The sequence below is a fragment of the Amblyomma americanum genome, chromosome 6, assembly GCF_052857255.1.
Source record: "Amblyomma americanum isolate KBUSLIRL-KWMA chromosome 6, ASM5285725v1, whole genome shotgun sequence".
NCBI lineage: Eukaryota > Metazoa > Arthropoda > Arachnida > Ixodida > Ixodidae > Amblyomma > Amblyomma americanum.
In genome coordinates, this window is record NC_135502.1 from 88,262,070 (window position 1) to 88,280,033 (window position 17,964).

At 43.0% G+C, this 17,964-nt stretch overlaps 1 protein-coding gene across 1 annotated transcript in view; it reads left to right on the plus strand.

Moving 5' to 3' along the window:
- The window catches only part of Vps13 (vacuolar protein sorting 13C), a 111,144-nt gene extending 93,389 nt beyond the window's left edge, over window positions 1–17,755 (plus strand). The window contains exons 63-74 of the mRNA XM_077627537.1: window positions 2,085–2,166; window positions 4,208–4,277; window positions 5,175–5,277; window positions 5,388–5,507; window positions 5,829–5,944; window positions 6,489–6,570; window positions 8,224–8,413; window positions 8,856–9,019; window positions 11,004–11,173; window positions 13,600–13,714; window positions 15,495–15,589; window positions 16,595–17,755. Coding sequence (XP_077483663.1) covers window positions 2,085–2,166; window positions 4,208–4,277; window positions 5,175–5,277; window positions 5,388–5,507; window positions 5,829–5,944; window positions 6,489–6,570; window positions 8,224–8,413; window positions 8,856–9,019; window positions 11,004–11,173; window positions 13,600–13,714; window positions 15,495–15,589; window positions 16,595–16,841 — 1,554 coding nt within the window. The 3' untranslated portion in view covers window positions 16,842–17,755. The remainder of the gene's footprint in view (window positions 1–2,084; window positions 2,167–4,207; window positions 4,278–5,174; window positions 5,278–5,387; window positions 5,508–5,828; window positions 5,945–6,488; window positions 6,571–8,223; window positions 8,414–8,855; window positions 9,020–11,003; window positions 11,174–13,599; window positions 13,715–15,494; window positions 15,590–16,594) is intronic.
- Window positions 17,756–17,964: the final 209 nt, after the last annotated feature.

Below are 17,964 nucleotides of genomic sequence, written 5' to 3' on the forward strand. Positions count from 1 at the left end.
CAAGAGGGCCTTTTCTACGTCAGCAGTTTTCGTCGTCGGGAGTTTTTCCAAATATCCTTTCAGCCTCCTGGCCATGTCCGCGGCATCCGCACTGCTCATCGTTGGTTCATCCCGTTCACTCTCACCGCTGTCGCTGCTGCTGTCATCCTCGGGCAACAAAACGCGATCCACAATTTCTTGATCCGTCAGCTCGGGTGCCACGGCCAAGTTCTCATCGGCCGAAACGAAATCGTCAAATTCGACGCCTGGGACTGCCAGCCGATCCCAAGTTCTGTCCAGCTCTGCCTGGTCTTCGGGCTGCACTTCTTCTTCGTCGGCAGGCAGAACAAAACCGGCATCCGCGAAACAGTTCCTTATTGTCGACTGCCTCACCTCATTCCACGACCCGTACAACATTTCGAGCGTCGTCTTGATGTTTATTGTTGTCGATCTATGTCGATCGATGTCAAACACCAGTTGCGTCACCAAACGCTTCCTATAATTGCACTTAAGCGAACGAATAATGCCTTTGTCTAAAGGCTGCAAAGCAGAAGTTGCGTTCGGTGGCAAAAACTGCAAGCGAACTGCCTTCAGCACGATCGAAACTTTATGCGCCGAACAGTTGTCCAAAAGCAACAGGACCTTCCTGTGCTGCCTCTCCATGTCCTGGTCGAACGCTCTCAGCCAGTCCTCGAAAAGCTTGGCCGTCATCCACGCTTTTTTGTTCGACGTGTATTGAACCTGCAAATTCCGGACGCCTTTCAGGCACCTCGGATGTGCCGACTTGCCGATGACGGTGAGCCGTCTTTTGTCGGAGCCGTCCATGTTCACGGCAACGACGACAGTCACCCGGTCTTTGTTTTTCTTGCCCCCATGGCAGGTCTCGTTCTTCATCGCCAGTGACCGCTCTGGCAACAACTTGAAAAACACGCCGGTTTCGTCGACGTTGTATACGTCGCACTCGTCGTACTCCTGGAGCAGAGGACGAAAATTCTCCAGCCACGTTTGACATGTCTCCATGTCGACAGCGGACCCTTCGCCAGACAAAGTGTGGCACGCGATCTCGTGCCTATCTTTGAAACGTTGCAGCCAACCGCTGCTTGCACAGAAATCGTCATGCCCCAGTACGCAGGCCAGGCTGTGGGCCTTCCGTTGAAGAAGTGCTCCCGACACCGGCAAATTTCGCGCCCTCACATCTTTAAACCAAGAAAGCAAAGCCGCTTCCACGTCCGGGTGATGGTAAGGCCTAACTCGTTTACGGTCGGCTTTTATGGCGTCCTCGGTGTTGCCCTCAATCTTCTTTCTAGTGGCCAAAATGGTGGATAACGTACTTGGAGGAACGCCGAATTCCGAAGCAATATCCTTTTTCTTGCGGCCACTGTCCACAGCTCTCAGTATCTGCAGCTTTGTCTGGAGCGAGATCGCTTTCCTCTTCGATGCCATTTCGAGCGCTGCAACAACAAGACTGGCCGCTGTGCTGATGTCAGAACGCCGGCCTCAAAGTTGCCAATGTTGCTGCGCTTGCCTTTCTTTACCGCTGGACAAGTGGCGCCGCCTTTCGGCCCTCTGTCATGTCATGAGCTTTCAGAGTTTTCGCGCTCTGTTCACAGGTGGCGCGACCATCCAAACGCGATTTTTGTGCCAGACGGCAAAACTTTTTCAAACGATAAAAAAAAAAAATTCAGCTGTGTATCGACCTTCGATTTTCATTTTGGTTTTTGTTTTTTTTTATGCTACTTTCAAGTTCTGAGCCTCGTGTAAACCAAATATTTCTTCGTTACAGCCGATATCGCGGCGGATCTCGCGTTTTCGGTTTCGTTATAAAAGAATAAATGTCACTGAAATGAAGCATGACCAACCAAAATTCGTAATTAGTTCGCTATAACCGATAATTCGCTATATCAGTGTTCGTTATAACGAGGTTCGACTGTAATGCTATTTTCAGTTTTCCTTTGAAGATTTGGGTGGTGTAGTTAATGTGTATCTTATTTCCCATATGATCACTCTCTTGTACCAAGTAAAGGGAGTTACAGGGAGATAATATGAACAAAATCAATGCATTACCAACATTTTTTTTTCTGCTGCCTTCCATCGCTTGATTGTAGATCGACAACCAGATTGCGGACTGCACTTTCCCTGTCATCCTGACCCCTGTCACTATCAGGAGGTCATTCGGAGAGGGCATGAGTGAGTCTTTCTCTGAGAAATTTTTATTTGCATATTGTACTTTCTAGAACAAGACATTTTAGCCTGCCCTTGCTAAGTGCTTCAGTCTGCTTCAGAATTTTTTTAGCCATAAATTTTCTACTGCTTGTGGAGACTGGTTTTGCCAATGCAAAAATGTTACTTCAGTAAATTCTTTATATCGACGCTGCTGGGTTCAGCCAGGATATTTCTGTATTTAGGGAAAATTTTCTATGCTGACTATCATTTTCGTGGTACTGCCTGTTCCTGCACCAGCTTGAAAATAAATAAGAGGAGAAGGCAGGTAATAAAATGCAGAGGCAAAATTCTAGATGACCGTGTACTGCGGGATGTCAGTGCCTGTGGAAGAACCCCAGGTGGTTGAAAGCCGTTCACTACGGCACCCCTCATAACCTGAGTCACTTTTGGAGATTCATAAATCAGATAATGAAATGGTCAGTGCATACATGTCAAGATAAAGCGTGCTGCGTCATGTACAGACCTTTAGAACAACATATTGCAGTCATGAGCAGGTTGCTTCATTTTTTTCGGCTTCCTATAATTCATGGTTACTATCAAACTAACAGGCGCATGCGGGAGACAGGACTCGTATAATAATTTAGGAAGTCAGTACCAGCTAGCCCAGCTAAATGCTTTAATGAGTCTGTTAGGCTTAATTTGGATTGACAGCTCGTTATGGCATTTGCACTCATACTAAATAGGCCATTTTAATGCCCACTATGCAGCTGAACCTCGACATATAAAGCCTTGCAACGTGGTGAATTTTTTTTTTTAATTTCCAGTTTTTAGTTTTATTCAAGACTCTTGTTCTTATTTTTGCAAGGCACCATATTTACTTGAATGAAACTCGACCGTAATTGTAACACTAGGGTCAACTTTTCAGGCACCAACCTAAAGAAAAAGTACATGCATGAAATGCGAGAAACCAGGCCAAAGTGTACGAAAAGTTGGGCAAAAGTTTACTTACAAAGGTAGCTGTGGCTCGCCTTCATAGGTGGCCGTCTCCGAGCCTTGACGCAGTATGCCAGTTGCTGCCACTGTTATTGTGGGAGGGATTCACAGGTCCCTTCTTTTTCAAGAGAGCTGTTGAAAAGATTATCAGATAAGACTGATACAAAGATAAGTGCGAGTCCTGCTGTTAGCGTCCCCACATTGACTGTACACATTAGAAGCCTCATCATACAAACGAATCTTCTCCCAGTAGCTCAACTGTGCGGCCAGTCATGCCTCCTGAACATCTGTGACCGTTCTCGGCAGCAGTTAAACGTGCCTTCATTGTATGTGTGGAGCTGTAGAAAAATTTTGAGGCACCACGCGAGTTCCACATCGCTGAAAAGTTTGGCTGCCTTTGTTCAATATTAGTAGCTCAGAGCTTCTGTTGGTCTGCCAGTATGGCATTCTAACATTTTTGTTTCTCTTTCTGTTTCGCAAAGTTGGGGGCAGACCTAAATGATGCATCAACCAATATAGGAGTGCCTTTCTCGCTGCATATTATGTGTTTGTAATGCACATATTAAATTAGAACTCAGTCGGTCACTTTTCTGTTCTATTTTTGGTTAAAAAAATATGTATTACATTAGAGTAAATATGGCAATTTTTCGCTCACTTTTGGTGTAATGATGTCCTCATGTGACAGATGCACATATTGGAAGCCTCTGTGACAAGCTTTGTGCAAGTGGCTGATTTTCCACTTGCACATGTCTTTTACACTCGCTTACATGCATAAACAAAGTGTCAGCAAGTTCAGAGCAGGCAAGTGCAGCACACCACTGCTGTGCCTTCTGTCGAGCCACTACAAAATCTGCAAGGGATGTCTCCTTTATCACCAATTTTCTCAGCACAGAAAGCACACTAAGAACAGCACCCTTTGGTGCAGGTTAACATCAGCATAGTGCCATAGCCCTAGGCGTTAGTGTTAGTCCCGGAGACAATTTTTATACTACTAGCTTTGAAGTTTTATAGTATTTCTGTTTGTCTCAAGTTTCTGAAGGGGTGACTGAAACTAGTCTCTCTTTGTTGCTAGTTCCCAAGCCCTTCTTCGAGACCAGTGTGATAATGCGACAGTTTGACTACTCGCAAGTTCGCCAGTTCAAGTAAGTGTGCTGGATGATTCATCTTTTTCATGCTGTTTGTGGATGTTTCCATGCACAAAGCGATTTTTATGTGTTCTAAAAGTGTTGTGATGCCACCCATGTGCAAAAGCTGTAGATTACCACCTCACTGACATCTCATTTCATTTCATTTATTTACCCTCAGGGCCGTTAAGCGTTAGAGGAGAGTGGGAATAACATACAAGTACAAAAAAAACAAAAACAGCAGCTAAAAAATTTGAATATAGTTACAGCACGCACTGGTTTAATATCAATAACAACACTAGCAAAAGGCAGCATTACCCAAAACAAACCATAAAAGAAAACAGCAGCTAATAAAATAAAACATAGATATAGACAGAGACTTATATAAAATTAGTAACAGCGTTACGAAAGGCAACAGTATCAGTAATTTCAGCAATATTGTGGGGAAGGTGATCCCAGCTGACACAAGTTCTGGGTATGAATGAATCGTGAAAACATCTCGTGCGACAAGGAGGGATCCAAACTTTGTGGCGGTGATCAGTGCGTGCTGAAATATACGATGGCCTTTTTAACAACCTCTCTTTTAAGGTAAGGGTTATGATAAATTTTGTGAAAAGTACATAATGAAGCTATTGACCTGCGATGGGAAAGAAGCGGGAGGGAAAGGTTAGCTTTCATGGCAGTTACACTACTAGTACTATGATAGTTGGAAAGTATGAAACGACAACCCCGGTTTTGAACTGATTCGAAGTCAGAGGTGTTGTGGTGTTGTTACCTCCAGTGAAAAACCAGATCATCTTAAAATCCTAGAAACGTCTTCTAGGCCCTTAGTCTTCATTAGAGAACTGCTTGCTTGTGCTTATAAGGCACATTAGTTCTTCGCTGTATGAATGCCTTGTATTTTTTTTCCTTCAGGTACTTCAAGGTTTTGGTCCAGGAATTCCATGCCAGGGTCGACCAGTGCTTTATCAATGCCATCGGTTCATTCCTCACACTTAACGAGAAAGAAGCCAACCACGTATGTTCTGAAGTCTTCTTAATGTTTGTGATCTGACTTGGCATGAAATGGAACGAGCTTTGCTTATGAAGCACATTTTTATCACCAATATTTTTTTGTATGTTTTGAAGGAGGAACTGATTGAGAAAGACAGGGTGTTGACCAGAGGTGGCCTGAAGGAAATTGCCGAGCAGTTCTCAGAACAGGGCGCCAAGGACTTCTTCGATATGCTCCACTTTTCACCAATCAAGGTATAACCTCATGGCAACAATTTGCAGAGTGTAGTGCCGGGACAGTTTTAAAATAAATAATAAAAGCAGGACGTTTGCGAGTGATTGTGTGCTTTTTTAAAAATATTTTCATAATTTTTCACTGTTCTGACACGAGAGGGCACATCTCGTTCAGCTGGCCTTTGTACTTGATTGTTACCATGAGCTGCCACCAGTTCTTTATGTGGCTGTTACTTTTGAGTGTTACCATGAGCTGCCACCAGTTTTTTATATGGCTGTTACTCTTAACCTGGTGCCACACCATCTGCTGTCTGCTCATGTGCTTGCATTTCTGTCTTTCAGCTTCACTTGAGCTTCTCACTTTCGGCTGACAGCAAGGTGAGTGGTGGAAGCCTCTTCAACCTTCTGCTGCAGAGCTTTGGAGTTACCTTTACAGAAATCCAGGACGCCGTTCTCAAGTGAGTGATGTAGTAAATATTTTTGCGAGTTTTTCATTCTGTCACGTAGTGCTGCTTTTTTCACAGAGATGCATAAAATTGAGGCCTAGGGGTAAAGAGCTGTTCAGGGTCTCACTGGAATTATGCAGTGTTGTGGAAACTGCTGTGATATATGCTCTAGACCACAGAGTAGTTAGCGTATAAATAACATATCTGATAACAAGGAATAGTTTAACATATATTGTGCTCACAGTAGTGTGTCGGCATTATATATCTGCTACTAGATAGTAGTTCCTCAATTTTGATAGTTCTCGCATAATCTGGCTGCTGACAAATTTTGCAAAGCAGTCTTGTCATGCTGTGCATTTGCAGCATCATGTTTTTGTGGTGTGGAGAGCAGACAACAAGGTTGCAGAAGTTTGTGGAGAACTGAAAGCACCTCTGCATTGGTACACTTGCACTTGATTGGTTTTAATGGGTGGAAGTATCTAGCATGTGTGTTTTAGTGCCTGGTATAGAAGGTATGAATGCCAGTGTGACCACCATGCCTTCTTCTCTTAACTAGGCTGGACTACTTTGAGAAGAGCAACACCTATTTGACCATGCACCAGCTGACAAATGAGGCATCCTCCCACTACTTCCGTCAGGTAAGGAAGCTTGTGTAAGGAATAACTGCACTCAAAGGTGCCATCTGAAATGCTATTGATTGGTTGCAGTGTCACAAACACCACCATGGTCTAAGCAGATTTATGCCTTGTCTGTCTTTTGAATTTGACTTGAGTGCTTCTGTTCCATCTCCACGGCTGTAACCATTGCACGGGTAAAAGTGAACCATCCCCCTTTTAGTCTGGGCATGTGGTGCCCATAGTTGGTGCTCTTTGTTTCGATCGATGTTCACGTGATGAGCAGATGTGCATTGGCACTGCCGTCCTCTCGCCACAGCTAAGGACGGTGAGGTGGTTCGGGCTGGTTGGGGATATACAGCATGACTAGCAGTGAGGGCAAAACAAGGTGCCAACAGAGGCACAATGCTGACTTCTGGTAACCAATGTGTTCTGCACATAGGCGTTGTGGTGCACCCAAGTCATCTGTGAGAAAGTTGGCAACTGGTGAGAGGGAAAAAGAGATAAGTAATCTTGAGAAAATCGTTACCTGTCTTTCATGTCCTAGTTCCGTTTATTTTTCTGCTTTGATTGTTGTCTGTAGCAGTGTTGACATAGATGCACCGCTGGGCTTGCACAGAATTAAGGCTCTCCTTTTGGTTGAATATGTCTGTGTGTGCTTTGAGTAAACTTGTGCCTGAAATAGTCTGTTTTGGTCTTTCTGGAGCACTCTAATAATTTCAAGCTTCACGAATCTGGAGGATTGGTAGCTGGAAGAAATCATCACCATGAATGAGTTCAACCACAAGGTGACCATCTTCAAAGCGGCAGTAGTTCACATTAGCAGGCCACATAACAAATATCAGCAGCAGTGTCATTTTCCACGTTCTCTGGATTCTATTTTACTAGTTTTCACATCTGCAACATTATAATAGTATCCTTTGTATGTACTAAGTTTTTATTTCCCAGTGTTTTCTTGGTTGTGGTGTCATGTTTTATTACTGACCTTCATGCAGGCGATCCTAACACAGTGATAACGGCTGTTCTCACCATTTCCACGCTTCAATATGGAATCATTCAAATTCTGTACTGGTGTGTTGCGCTATCACAGTTCTAGTTAGATTGTGTGCTTACGTAAAGCTAGCACAGACTGCGACGCAGGCCGCATCTTTTCTTCTCTTCCTTTCATTTGTTTACCTGCACACAGCAGTGACAGGGGCCCTTCTCGGTGCCAGTCCATGAACCTGTGCACTTTCTTCTAGCCACTTACTGCAACAAAGCTAGCATGCTGATCGTTGTCAGAAGGGTTTCTTGCACTGGTGTGCCTTTATGCTGGACTTGTTATTATGATTAAGTACTCAGTTTATGTAGTGCAATTTGTGCGTAAAGTAAAAATTAAGGGCTTCTATTTCTAAAATACTGTCTCAGTAAAATTAAAATTACAAAAGTTGCTCGTCTTGAAACTCCGTTTACTGTGAAAGGTTCCTCTATTTTCTTTTGGAATTCACAAAGGTGTATTGTACCATTGCTGTCAGTCATACTGAGTTTTAGAAACAAAAGCCATGTTATAATGAAAAGCCAGTTTTATAATGAAATATTGTTCACTTGTAGACTCTTCATTGTTACGCCATATTACAGAGATGCAGATATGATTTCAAGCTCGCTGTTCCCTCAGCTTTCCTTGAAACTTGTGCGCAGACTCTGAAGCAGATCTATGTGGTGGTGCTGGGACTGGATGTGATCGGCAACCCTGTGGGCCTGCTGACCGGATTCACGACGGGTGTTGGAGACTTCTTCTATGAGCCACTGCAGGGAGCCATCCAGGGGCCGGAGGAGTTCGCCGAGGGTCTGGCCACGGGGGTTCGAAGCCTCATCGGACACACTGTCGGTGAGAAAATGCACTTTGCGTGTTGTTTACCGTAAATGTGGGAAAGCAGCTGCTCATTCATGTCATTCATGTCAGTGTTTTTACAAAATGCAGTGCAGCACTTTACTGGGAGTAATTGCGTAGTGCACCCTGCACTGCTGTGTGTGCAGTGTCCACTCAAAGGGGCACTGAGGGCTGCTCCATTAAATTTTTTTTGGCTCTCTCTAGCTCTGTTGATGCATGTTTGGCCGCAAGAGACTCCATACACCACCATTTGGTTATCACAGAATCCCTTTTGTTGCTGACATCACAAAGACCAAGCAGTCAATTTTTACCTTGAACGGAAATCGGACTGAGCTGCCCTCAACGTCCCTTGTCCCCCAGGTTTCCTGTGTCACCTGAGAGGCTGTTGTGCGGGCGCATCGTCTCTGCTTGCTCAACCTTGGATGCTCTTTCTGTGCAGGTGGTGCTGCAGGCGCAGTGTCCCGTATCACAGGCACGCTTGGAAAGGGCATCGCAGCTCTCACCATGGACGAAGAGTACCAGCGCCGCCGGAGACTGGAGCAGAACCGTCGCCCCAACGACATTGCGGAGGGCATTGCCCAGGGAGGACGGGACCTGGTCATGGTCAGGAGTCTTTTTGATTTCTGACTTAGAGGGGCTTTAAACACTTTTGTTAACGTTTTAATGTGTTTATTTCTTCGGTTTTTTTTTGCCTCTCGTCATTCATCTTGTCTTCGATGGCACCAGGATGCCTTCTTATGCCTATGAAAATGAAATGTCAGTATTAGCCAGTTTCTTTGGGACTGTCCTTCCCTCTTTCATATGAGTGCATTGTCAAAAGAAATTGGGAAAAGGCGCACCCTGGGTGTCAGAGTTTAATGCATATAGAGGAAACCGCCAAGGTGGAGTAGATTTAATTTAAGTGAGTAATTGTTAGTCATCATCCACCCAAGTGCAGCCGTACGGCTACAGAGGAAAGCTTATACAACTTGCTCAGAAACATTGCAGTTGAATTTTTTTTGCGTCGTAGTTCAGGGCTCTAACCTGGGACCGCTGCCTGCCTGATGCAGTTTTTCTACCAACTAAGCTGACCAGACCAGCTAGCAGTTGGCAGGACTAGTCAAAATAGATCAGCAAATTAAAGCAGGAACAGTGTTAGTCCAGTGACACACTGTGGAGGTGCATTGCTATCTACACCAACTTTAATAGGCTGGCCGCTGTTATCTTTTGACATGCTAGGAGTGCGTAGATAAGAAGGAAAGCAGTGAAATGGCAGCTATGGGGAAGGTGTATCTTTGTCGATTGATGGCTAAAACCTTTGTTATGTCAGCTGCATTTCTAACTACATGATTAACTAAACTACATGATTGTAAACTACATGTCCTCTTGCCCATCTCCGTTCTACAGGCCTCTGTTCAGTTTTAATTGCTTGCTTGGCACTGAGTGCACGTATAGAGTAAGCACCTAAATCCTCAAGATGAGTATCACAATGCTGGGAGGTTGCACAGGTCTCAATGGACTAATCACATCGCAGTTGTTATTTGTGAAATTTGTGAAAAAACAGCGCTTTCTCATGGTGCAGCGCCTTTTTTTAACTTGTGCATGGGGTGCCTTACCAATTACGCTAACCTGTCTGTCCACCCACTTCTGCGAGACGCGCCTTTATACACAGAAAACTTGCAATCACCGCCATTCCCGTGGTCTCGCCACTTTTGCACACAACTGTGCATATGCTTTCTTGGTTCTCTCACTAGTTGTTGTATTTACTTGCACCACCAGTGTCCAACAGAATCTCATTTGTTTCACTGTTATCCCGGCATTGCTGTCCTTTTGTTTCTCGCTGTCACTGAATCCGTTGATGTATTATCATGTACTTTGTCTGCTCAGTCTGTGTCTTCCAAATAGCTTGTGCCTTGTCAGTGTCCTCTTCTTTTGAGGTGTTGGCATTGGCACTGCATATTATGCAAGGTTTTTTTTTTTATTATTGCCATCTTTGACCCCCCCCCCCTGATGAGTCTTGCTGATGTATTTCCTTAAACTTCAATTCCTCAGGATTTCTGAGCTATTGGCTATGGTCCACTCATTTGTTATATATTTACAGTATATATCTTTAGCTAATCACTGATACTGTGTTTGTAGTCTCTACCATTGGCTTTGTTGTCTCATGTTTCTCTTATTGAACTTATTTGGTTAAGTAGTGGTCTTTAATGTCCTCAGATTGGCACTTTTAGTTCAAATACAGGCCTGATTCTTTGCCAACTACCTCTGACTTATGCTTCCCATAACCATGTTGGGCATAAAACTTCCTTCATGAAGTGTGTACATCAAGATGCACTTTGCACCTCTTAATTGGTTGGCTACCTATTGGCAAGCATGCACTTGTGTTTGAGCAGTGTATGCATGGAGATTTGCAAAGCAGTCGCTACTTGCTACATTTGTCTGGTAATTGGGTATGTGCACATCATACATACTGGCTTGTTTATATAGATGTGAAGATCTTTAACAACTGGCCTTTTTCTCACTTTTCCTTTATTGTGTTCAAGTGGCCTGGCACTTTTTTAGATAAATTTGTTTTTGCAGCATGCACAATGAAGTCACTCCTCTGCAGGGTGTCTACGAAGGAGTGACTGGCATTGTAACCAAGCCAGTGGCTGGAGCGAAGGAGGAAGGCATCAGTGGCTTCTTCAAGGGCGTCGGCAAGGGTCTCATTGGTGCAGTGGCAAGGCCCACTGCGGGAGTGGTGGACTTCGCAAGTGGTTCTTTCGATGCTGTCAAAAGGTGTGTGTTTTAGGCCTTAGGGAACTCCTCAAGGAATCCAGCAGTGACTTGGGAACAGAGCTGTTTGATAGAAACAGTTCATATTGGCGAAAGCTTTTGGGTGGCACCATGCAGTGTATGTGCTCGACACATTTCGTTTTGTTATGGACAAGCAGGCAGGCTTAGTTTGATGCCTGAAAAGACGGCAGAGCTAAGAAAGCTGACATGCTAGAACAGACATCAGCAACCACGAAATCTCCAGTTTCAAATTAGTGCAGGTGTTGAAACTTTAATTGACTTGCTGACTATTATATAGTGTTTAGCAAGGCTTGAGAAGTGACTCGTGGCTTTCAAAGCTATGAGTTAGTATTCTGTGGTTTAAATAAACTTAACCTCTCAGTTTGATTGTACTAATTCTGTTAAAGGAGTAAAGACACCTAATTTTGGAGGCATCTTTTCTTCTGTACAATGATGCGGAAGACACTACTACGCACAAATCACCATGTGATATTTGCTTACGACCGCTAAATAATTTATAATCGAATTTTTTCTGCCATGCTGTTTCGGTTTCGGTTTCAACAGCCGAACGATGGCTTTTATGTCAAAGAGTGCTCTTGTGCCGCGTCAGGCTTAGAAAAACTTCCATATATTCGCTGCTTCATCTTTTTAATTTACTGCAGTGCTAAAGCCAGTCTTCCTCAAGAGCTAAAATGACAACGAATGTGGAAGCAGCGATTATATTGCAGTTTTTAATGTCTCACGTGACCTGTTAGCACACGTTGATGTCACAGTCCTCATTCGGCTGTTCAAACCGAAACAGCACGAGAAAGAAATGTGATTATAAATTATTTAGCAGTCGTAGGAGAATGCCAGGCGGTAATTCATCTATGATAATGGCTTACGCATCATTACAAACAAGAAAACACTCACTCAAAAGTTAGGTGTCTATACTCCTTTAAGTTCCGCGGCGGTGCTGCTCACTCGACAAAGTGCAGCTTGGCACTGGCTACTTTCAAAACGAATGGTCAAATTCAAGCCTAGTCAGTCATCTGCTAGTCCTGGTGTCGCCACAAAATTGCAGCCAACTGCATGCTGCTGACATCAGCAGCCTCCAAAATTCTGAACCACGTGAAGGATTTTCTAGCAGCAAATCACTAGGAAGTATTGCCGTGAACCAGCCCCAGGAAATTGCCATCTCACTGGAAAAAGAGAAAGGTTGTCGCAGATGATATACTACGAATATGTGCTGAAATGGTGCCCATAGGGCTTGACTTAACTGGCCGTTTAGGTTCAATAATGTGATTCCATGAACAGTTATTCACCTCCTCCTTTCAACGAAGAACTGTCATCATTTCATCAAGACTGCAGTCATATCTGCTCCGCTTCTCCGGCTACACATAGACACCACCATATTGCTACACTGCAGCTTTCCACTGGGGAGAGTGCAAGCCAGCCAGGAATTCATGCTGCACTAGCCTGGCAATTTTGCAAAGCGAAGGCGGAAGTGCAGCGCACGCTCGCTGCACTGGCAAAATGAATGACATGATAGCGTTAATGGGTCCCTTTAGCCACTCGGGGAGTTCTTTGCATATCACTTTGCAGACATGGGCATTGTTCTTTTTTTTCTATTCTTTTTTTCTTTTTAAATAAGTTTCGATTTTTTCTTTGTTCTTTTTTTAATCACAAGACACACAAGGCCTCCCTCCGTTCCTCTATGGTCGAGAGGTAGTGCACCCGGCTCATGACCCACGGGCAACGATTCAAGTCCTTGCTTAACCATTTTTCTTTTCAGCACAGTGGCATTCTTTATTCAGAGGAACTACGTAATGGTGGTGGAATGATGTTGCAACCCATTAGACCAATGAGGAATTGTGTTGTGACGTTGGCACTGTTGTACTGTGTGATTGTTGTGAGGTGTTTGAATTACCTGCGCGAGGTCATGTGACTGCAATGTCGCGACCCTTTCGACCAATCCCAATTTCCTTGGCATGCCAACAACTTCAAGTTTCCCACTGAAGGGATCCTTAACGGTATTGTTTTAAAAAAAGTAGTTTAAACTAAGATTAGCACTGCCATAGTTTCACAACAAAGGCCAAGTAATTACAAACAATGCATGAAGTCTTGAGAAATCCTTCCCATCTGTAGAAGACATGAAGCAAGCCGAGATGGCTGTAATCGTTATGCTCTCTACTTACCCATTTGCCACGAGAATTGGATTAACGTCTGATAAATGCAGCAGGCCATGTTCTCTTAATGTTCCCCAAATTTACATGTGCATAACGGCCAGTAATTTTTTCTTGATGGTGTGATTGGATTGAATCGCTGCTGTGTGGCTGTATATGCAACCATTGTTGTGCTCTAACTAGCAGAAGTTGTATACCACTGAAAAGTAAGTTTGACAGTTTTTGAATAGAAGCAAGTGTAATTATGTTCATGTTTCTGTGTAGGGCTACGGATGTTGTTGATGAAGTCAGGCCTGTTCGTCCAGCACGCTTCATTAGGCCTGATGGAATCATCAGGCCGTACAACCTGATGGAGGCGCAGGGCAGCAGGCTCCTACAGGTAATCGTACCTTCTTGTGCCAAGTCTTGTGCTGAGACGGTAATTGTGAATCTGCTGTTTCTTGAGTTTGGGGTTTATTTCTGTTGCATTGCGTTGTTTGTGCATGATTATAAAAGTGCACATTCCTGACGTAGAAAAAATGGCATTTTCTGTTGAATTAAGGTGGGATGCTGCTTTCAAATTGTGATAAATGCTCCCCCCCCACCAAAAAAAAGAAAAGTTTTATTGTATCTGTTTTGTGAGTCTTGTTTTCTATGCTCTCCCAAAGTTTCAGTATTGAAATAGTACACTGGGAAGTACTTTAAAAAAATTGTTTCATGCTCCCCAGTGGCACTGCATATCAGGGAAATGCTCAAAAAATCGTAGTTTTCCTCCTTTTCTTTGTGCTGCAGCTTTCCTCATGACCGTTTCTACTCTATTCTATTTTGACCCCGTTTGCTTTGTTGCGTTTGCAGAACTCCACTCTACGCGGTGGCATTCTTGCTTTTTCATTTCGTTGAAATGTGGATTTTTGATGTGACGTCATGTTTACATTTCAGTCACGTCTGTGCCAACTACTTCGTAAAAGAAACAAAGGCAGAAAATTGAAAAATAAATTAAGAACGTCATAACGTTTAGCGGGCTCAAAAATGCTGTGAATGCTGAGCGAGTCTTCTACTACAGTTATTGTAGTCTGCATGCATCTCACAAGGTTTAGGAGAGAAAAAAATGTATAAAAAAAAGTTATCCATATACAATGCTTAAATTTTGTGCACCTAAATTTGAAAGCATTACTAGTGTACAGAAAAAGTTTAATAAAAATCATCAAAAAAATAAAGTGAAAAATAAGAAAGGAGGAGGTGTTGAAAGCCCTCCTTAAGCTGTTCCTCCAGCCAAGCTTTGTCTTGTTAGGCAGCAATTAAGTGAACTTTTTGCTGTTCTTTTTTTTTTTTGTCATGCTCACCGCTTCTGTACTCTCAGTTGTTTTTTTAGCTACCCTTTGCAGCCAGGTCTCTCAAGTGCAACAAAAATGGCACAGCAGTGGACTGATAAATTGTTATATGCTGCCTGCCAAGGTGCCTGGCTACTCCGTACCACCTTATGATTACTCCTTTTTTAATTGCAATAGCAGCTGTTTACCTTAAGGGTGTTTCAGATACTATGTTCCTGCTCCTCGTACATGACATGTTAAAAAGATTATTTGCCCTTTTCTTTCCTTTTTTTTTCCCCTGTTGTGAAGGTCTTCCTTCAATTTCTCTGCTTGGTGCAGGAACTCATTTTGGTTCTCCCAAAATTAGGCAGCTTATTGACTCCAGGGGAACTATTTCTCTGCTAGAGCACTAAAAGATCAAATTGCACAAAAGTTAACAAGCATCCATGTACATAGAAAATTTTTAAGTGCCAATCCCCTTCCTAAACAAATTACAAGGTGAGCCTGACAAGATGTGCAGTGTCGGCATCAAAGCTTTTTCTTCTGTGTTGATTTTAATATCAAGCTAGAAAAATATTTTAAAATATACAGTAATTTTGTACTTCGTTAGTGAATATCTTTTACTCATCAAGTTGAAGAAGTATGCTGTGCTCGTTTGCAGTGAAAGGTGAAAGTGTGGTTTCATTAAAACGTTGATTATCTTGGTACATTTTGATTAATGGAAAATGTCATGAAAGGTGAAAGTACGATTTCATTAAAACGTTGAATATCTCGGTACATTTTGTTTAATGGAAATTGTCATAAATTTTGTCTCGGTACTGACGCTGAAAGCCTGGTTTCTTTTTTCTTTCTTTCTTGCTGCTGCTGCAGGACGTTGACAAGGGCAAGTATGCGGAGACAGACGTCTATGCTGCCCACATTAACATTTGCGAAGAAGGAAGGAACATCCTGCTTGTTACAAACAGGTGCGTAGGAGCTCCAAGCATTGTTGCAAATACTTTGGGAATGCCAGTATGTATGCTTATCATTTTCTTTAGTTCTGTTAAGCAGGCATGAGGGGATCTCAGTAAACTTTTTTGTTTTTTGGCTTAGAGCAATGAAATTTGGCAGACTGGCTTGAAACAGCATCAGAGAGACAGCTAGAAAGATTTACAGAGATATCTTGAGTAGTTTTTCTTTTATTATTGTTTATATGTTGGTCACATGTTGCTTGCTCGTGGAAAGCCCAGCGTGACAGCAAAATGGGTTATGGGCCTGTAAATGTTTCCATTAGTTACTGAGAAGTATGGTCTAAATCAAGATTCTCTTAATTTCTTTTTAAATTTCTCTGCTCTTTTTCTTAACGACATAGTATGCACCTTTTCTTTTTGTTTAGACTGTGTCATGCTCCAATTGTTGTGTTATAAAAAATGGTGAGCCTAAACGGTAAATCTGAGACTGTCTTGACGTAATGCATATTTCAGCAATTACAACAAAACAAACGAGATTAAGATCCGTGCTCCCATTGCCGTGCTATGCTTTCCACGAGCAAGGTGATAAGCTCAAAGAAACATTCGAGAAAACAAGCCTGAAAGTCTAACTATGTATAGATACTCACAAATATATTTATTTGGACCGCTTAGGGTTTATTTTTGGGCGAAACATTTCAGTACAACATAGAAAGAGTGTAGATACCAAAAAAGTGTACTTTTCAAAAATCTACTTTTTTCGCAATTTTTGCGATCTGATCCCCACTGATCCCCAGTGTTGACGACAGTTCCTACGTAAGCTAGGGCATTCTAGTTCCATTTTGATTCTGACAGGGTATGTCCGATTTTGTAATTTACGCTTGCCTTGGCAGCAGCTCATATACAAGTAATAAAAAATAAATTCTTATTGTAATTTACATGTGCAGTTTGCTTGCGGACACAAGAATGCTTTGTCACAGGCAGTTTATAATCGCACATTGTGTTGGTATCTGTTTCTCGCAGGCGGCTAATGTTTGTGTTGAAAGGGGACGTGTTTGGCCAGTGGAATGCGGAGTGGACCTACTCCTGGGAGGAAGTGAAGGAGCCACCCACTGTGTCAAGCCAGGGCATCAAGATTCTGCTCAAGGAGCCCAAGAAGAAGGCCCTTTTCGGCTCCAAAGAAACGGGCAAAATCATCCACATCAAGGACATGGAAGTTGCCAAATTCATCGCGCAGAAGATCGAGGATGCCATGAAGAAGCCCCTGTAACACCACGGTCTATTATCACCGTGCCCTCGTCTCCTCATCCTACGTGGTCTAGTGGTTCCATCTTGTGGCAACAAGTGGAAGCTGTTAAGCGACCGTCTCGAAGGCACTGCACTTCATCTAAGTGCACTGTGTGTGCATTGGCTGCTTATTGGAAGGAACGGTTATATATATATATATATTTAAGCAGGACCCACTGCATTGAGCAGTTTATATTAACTTAATACGATTCCCCGACAAAGTGATCTCTTCGACATTTTCAGCAACTGACATGCGCAAGATGCAATGCGAGTGTACTGACTGCGCTTGCTTCTTTTGGCGCTGCAAAGAACCAATTTTCTTACACCATGCTATGCACTGTAGCTTTTGCAGCGTAATTGCTTAATCAGCTTTATTCGAATCGCTAATTATCTGTTTAGTTATTCCTTTGTGTGTACATACAATTATACTTAATATAGCCAATTTATGAGCGAACCTTAATAAATTTCTTAAACTGTGTAAATAAAGCATTATTCAAAGTATGAAACTAAGCTTGACGCCAGTTACTGCTAGTCAGACACTCTTTTTGATGCTTGGCTCGAATTTTCGTACAACTGTTTCCTGCCTCGCCCGTTTATTAGCACAAAGCGGCCCGTGCATCAGGGTACACTGTGGAGAGTTTTCATATGTTTGCTACAAGTAGACTATTGCTAGCTTCACTCGTTGATACTCCTTAATAACCTGGTAAAACCTGTTTGGAGATTTTTGTAAAACAGTGATGGTAGCTTGCTGGTCCAAGACAAAACCACATGACTTGTGTATGTAATAATGCTTTTATGTGAACATGTGTTCCTTCCTTGTGCCCATCATACAGCACCTTTTGCTCGAGAGTTCCAAGTTGTTGAGTTTTGCGTTGAATAAAACTTTGTTATATTGCATGTGTTGTAGTCTCTCTTTTCACTGAATAGAATTTGAAGGACCAGCAGCCTGAATGCAGATTCACATTGACAAGTCTCAAACGTCACACGGCCTATTTTGTTTATCAGTTAAGGTTTCAGAAGCACCAGGAAAGAGGGGAGGGAGCACTGCAAGTCAAGCAAATCAATTTAAACCGTGACCTCCGTGACTTTCCAGTGTAAACCCGCCT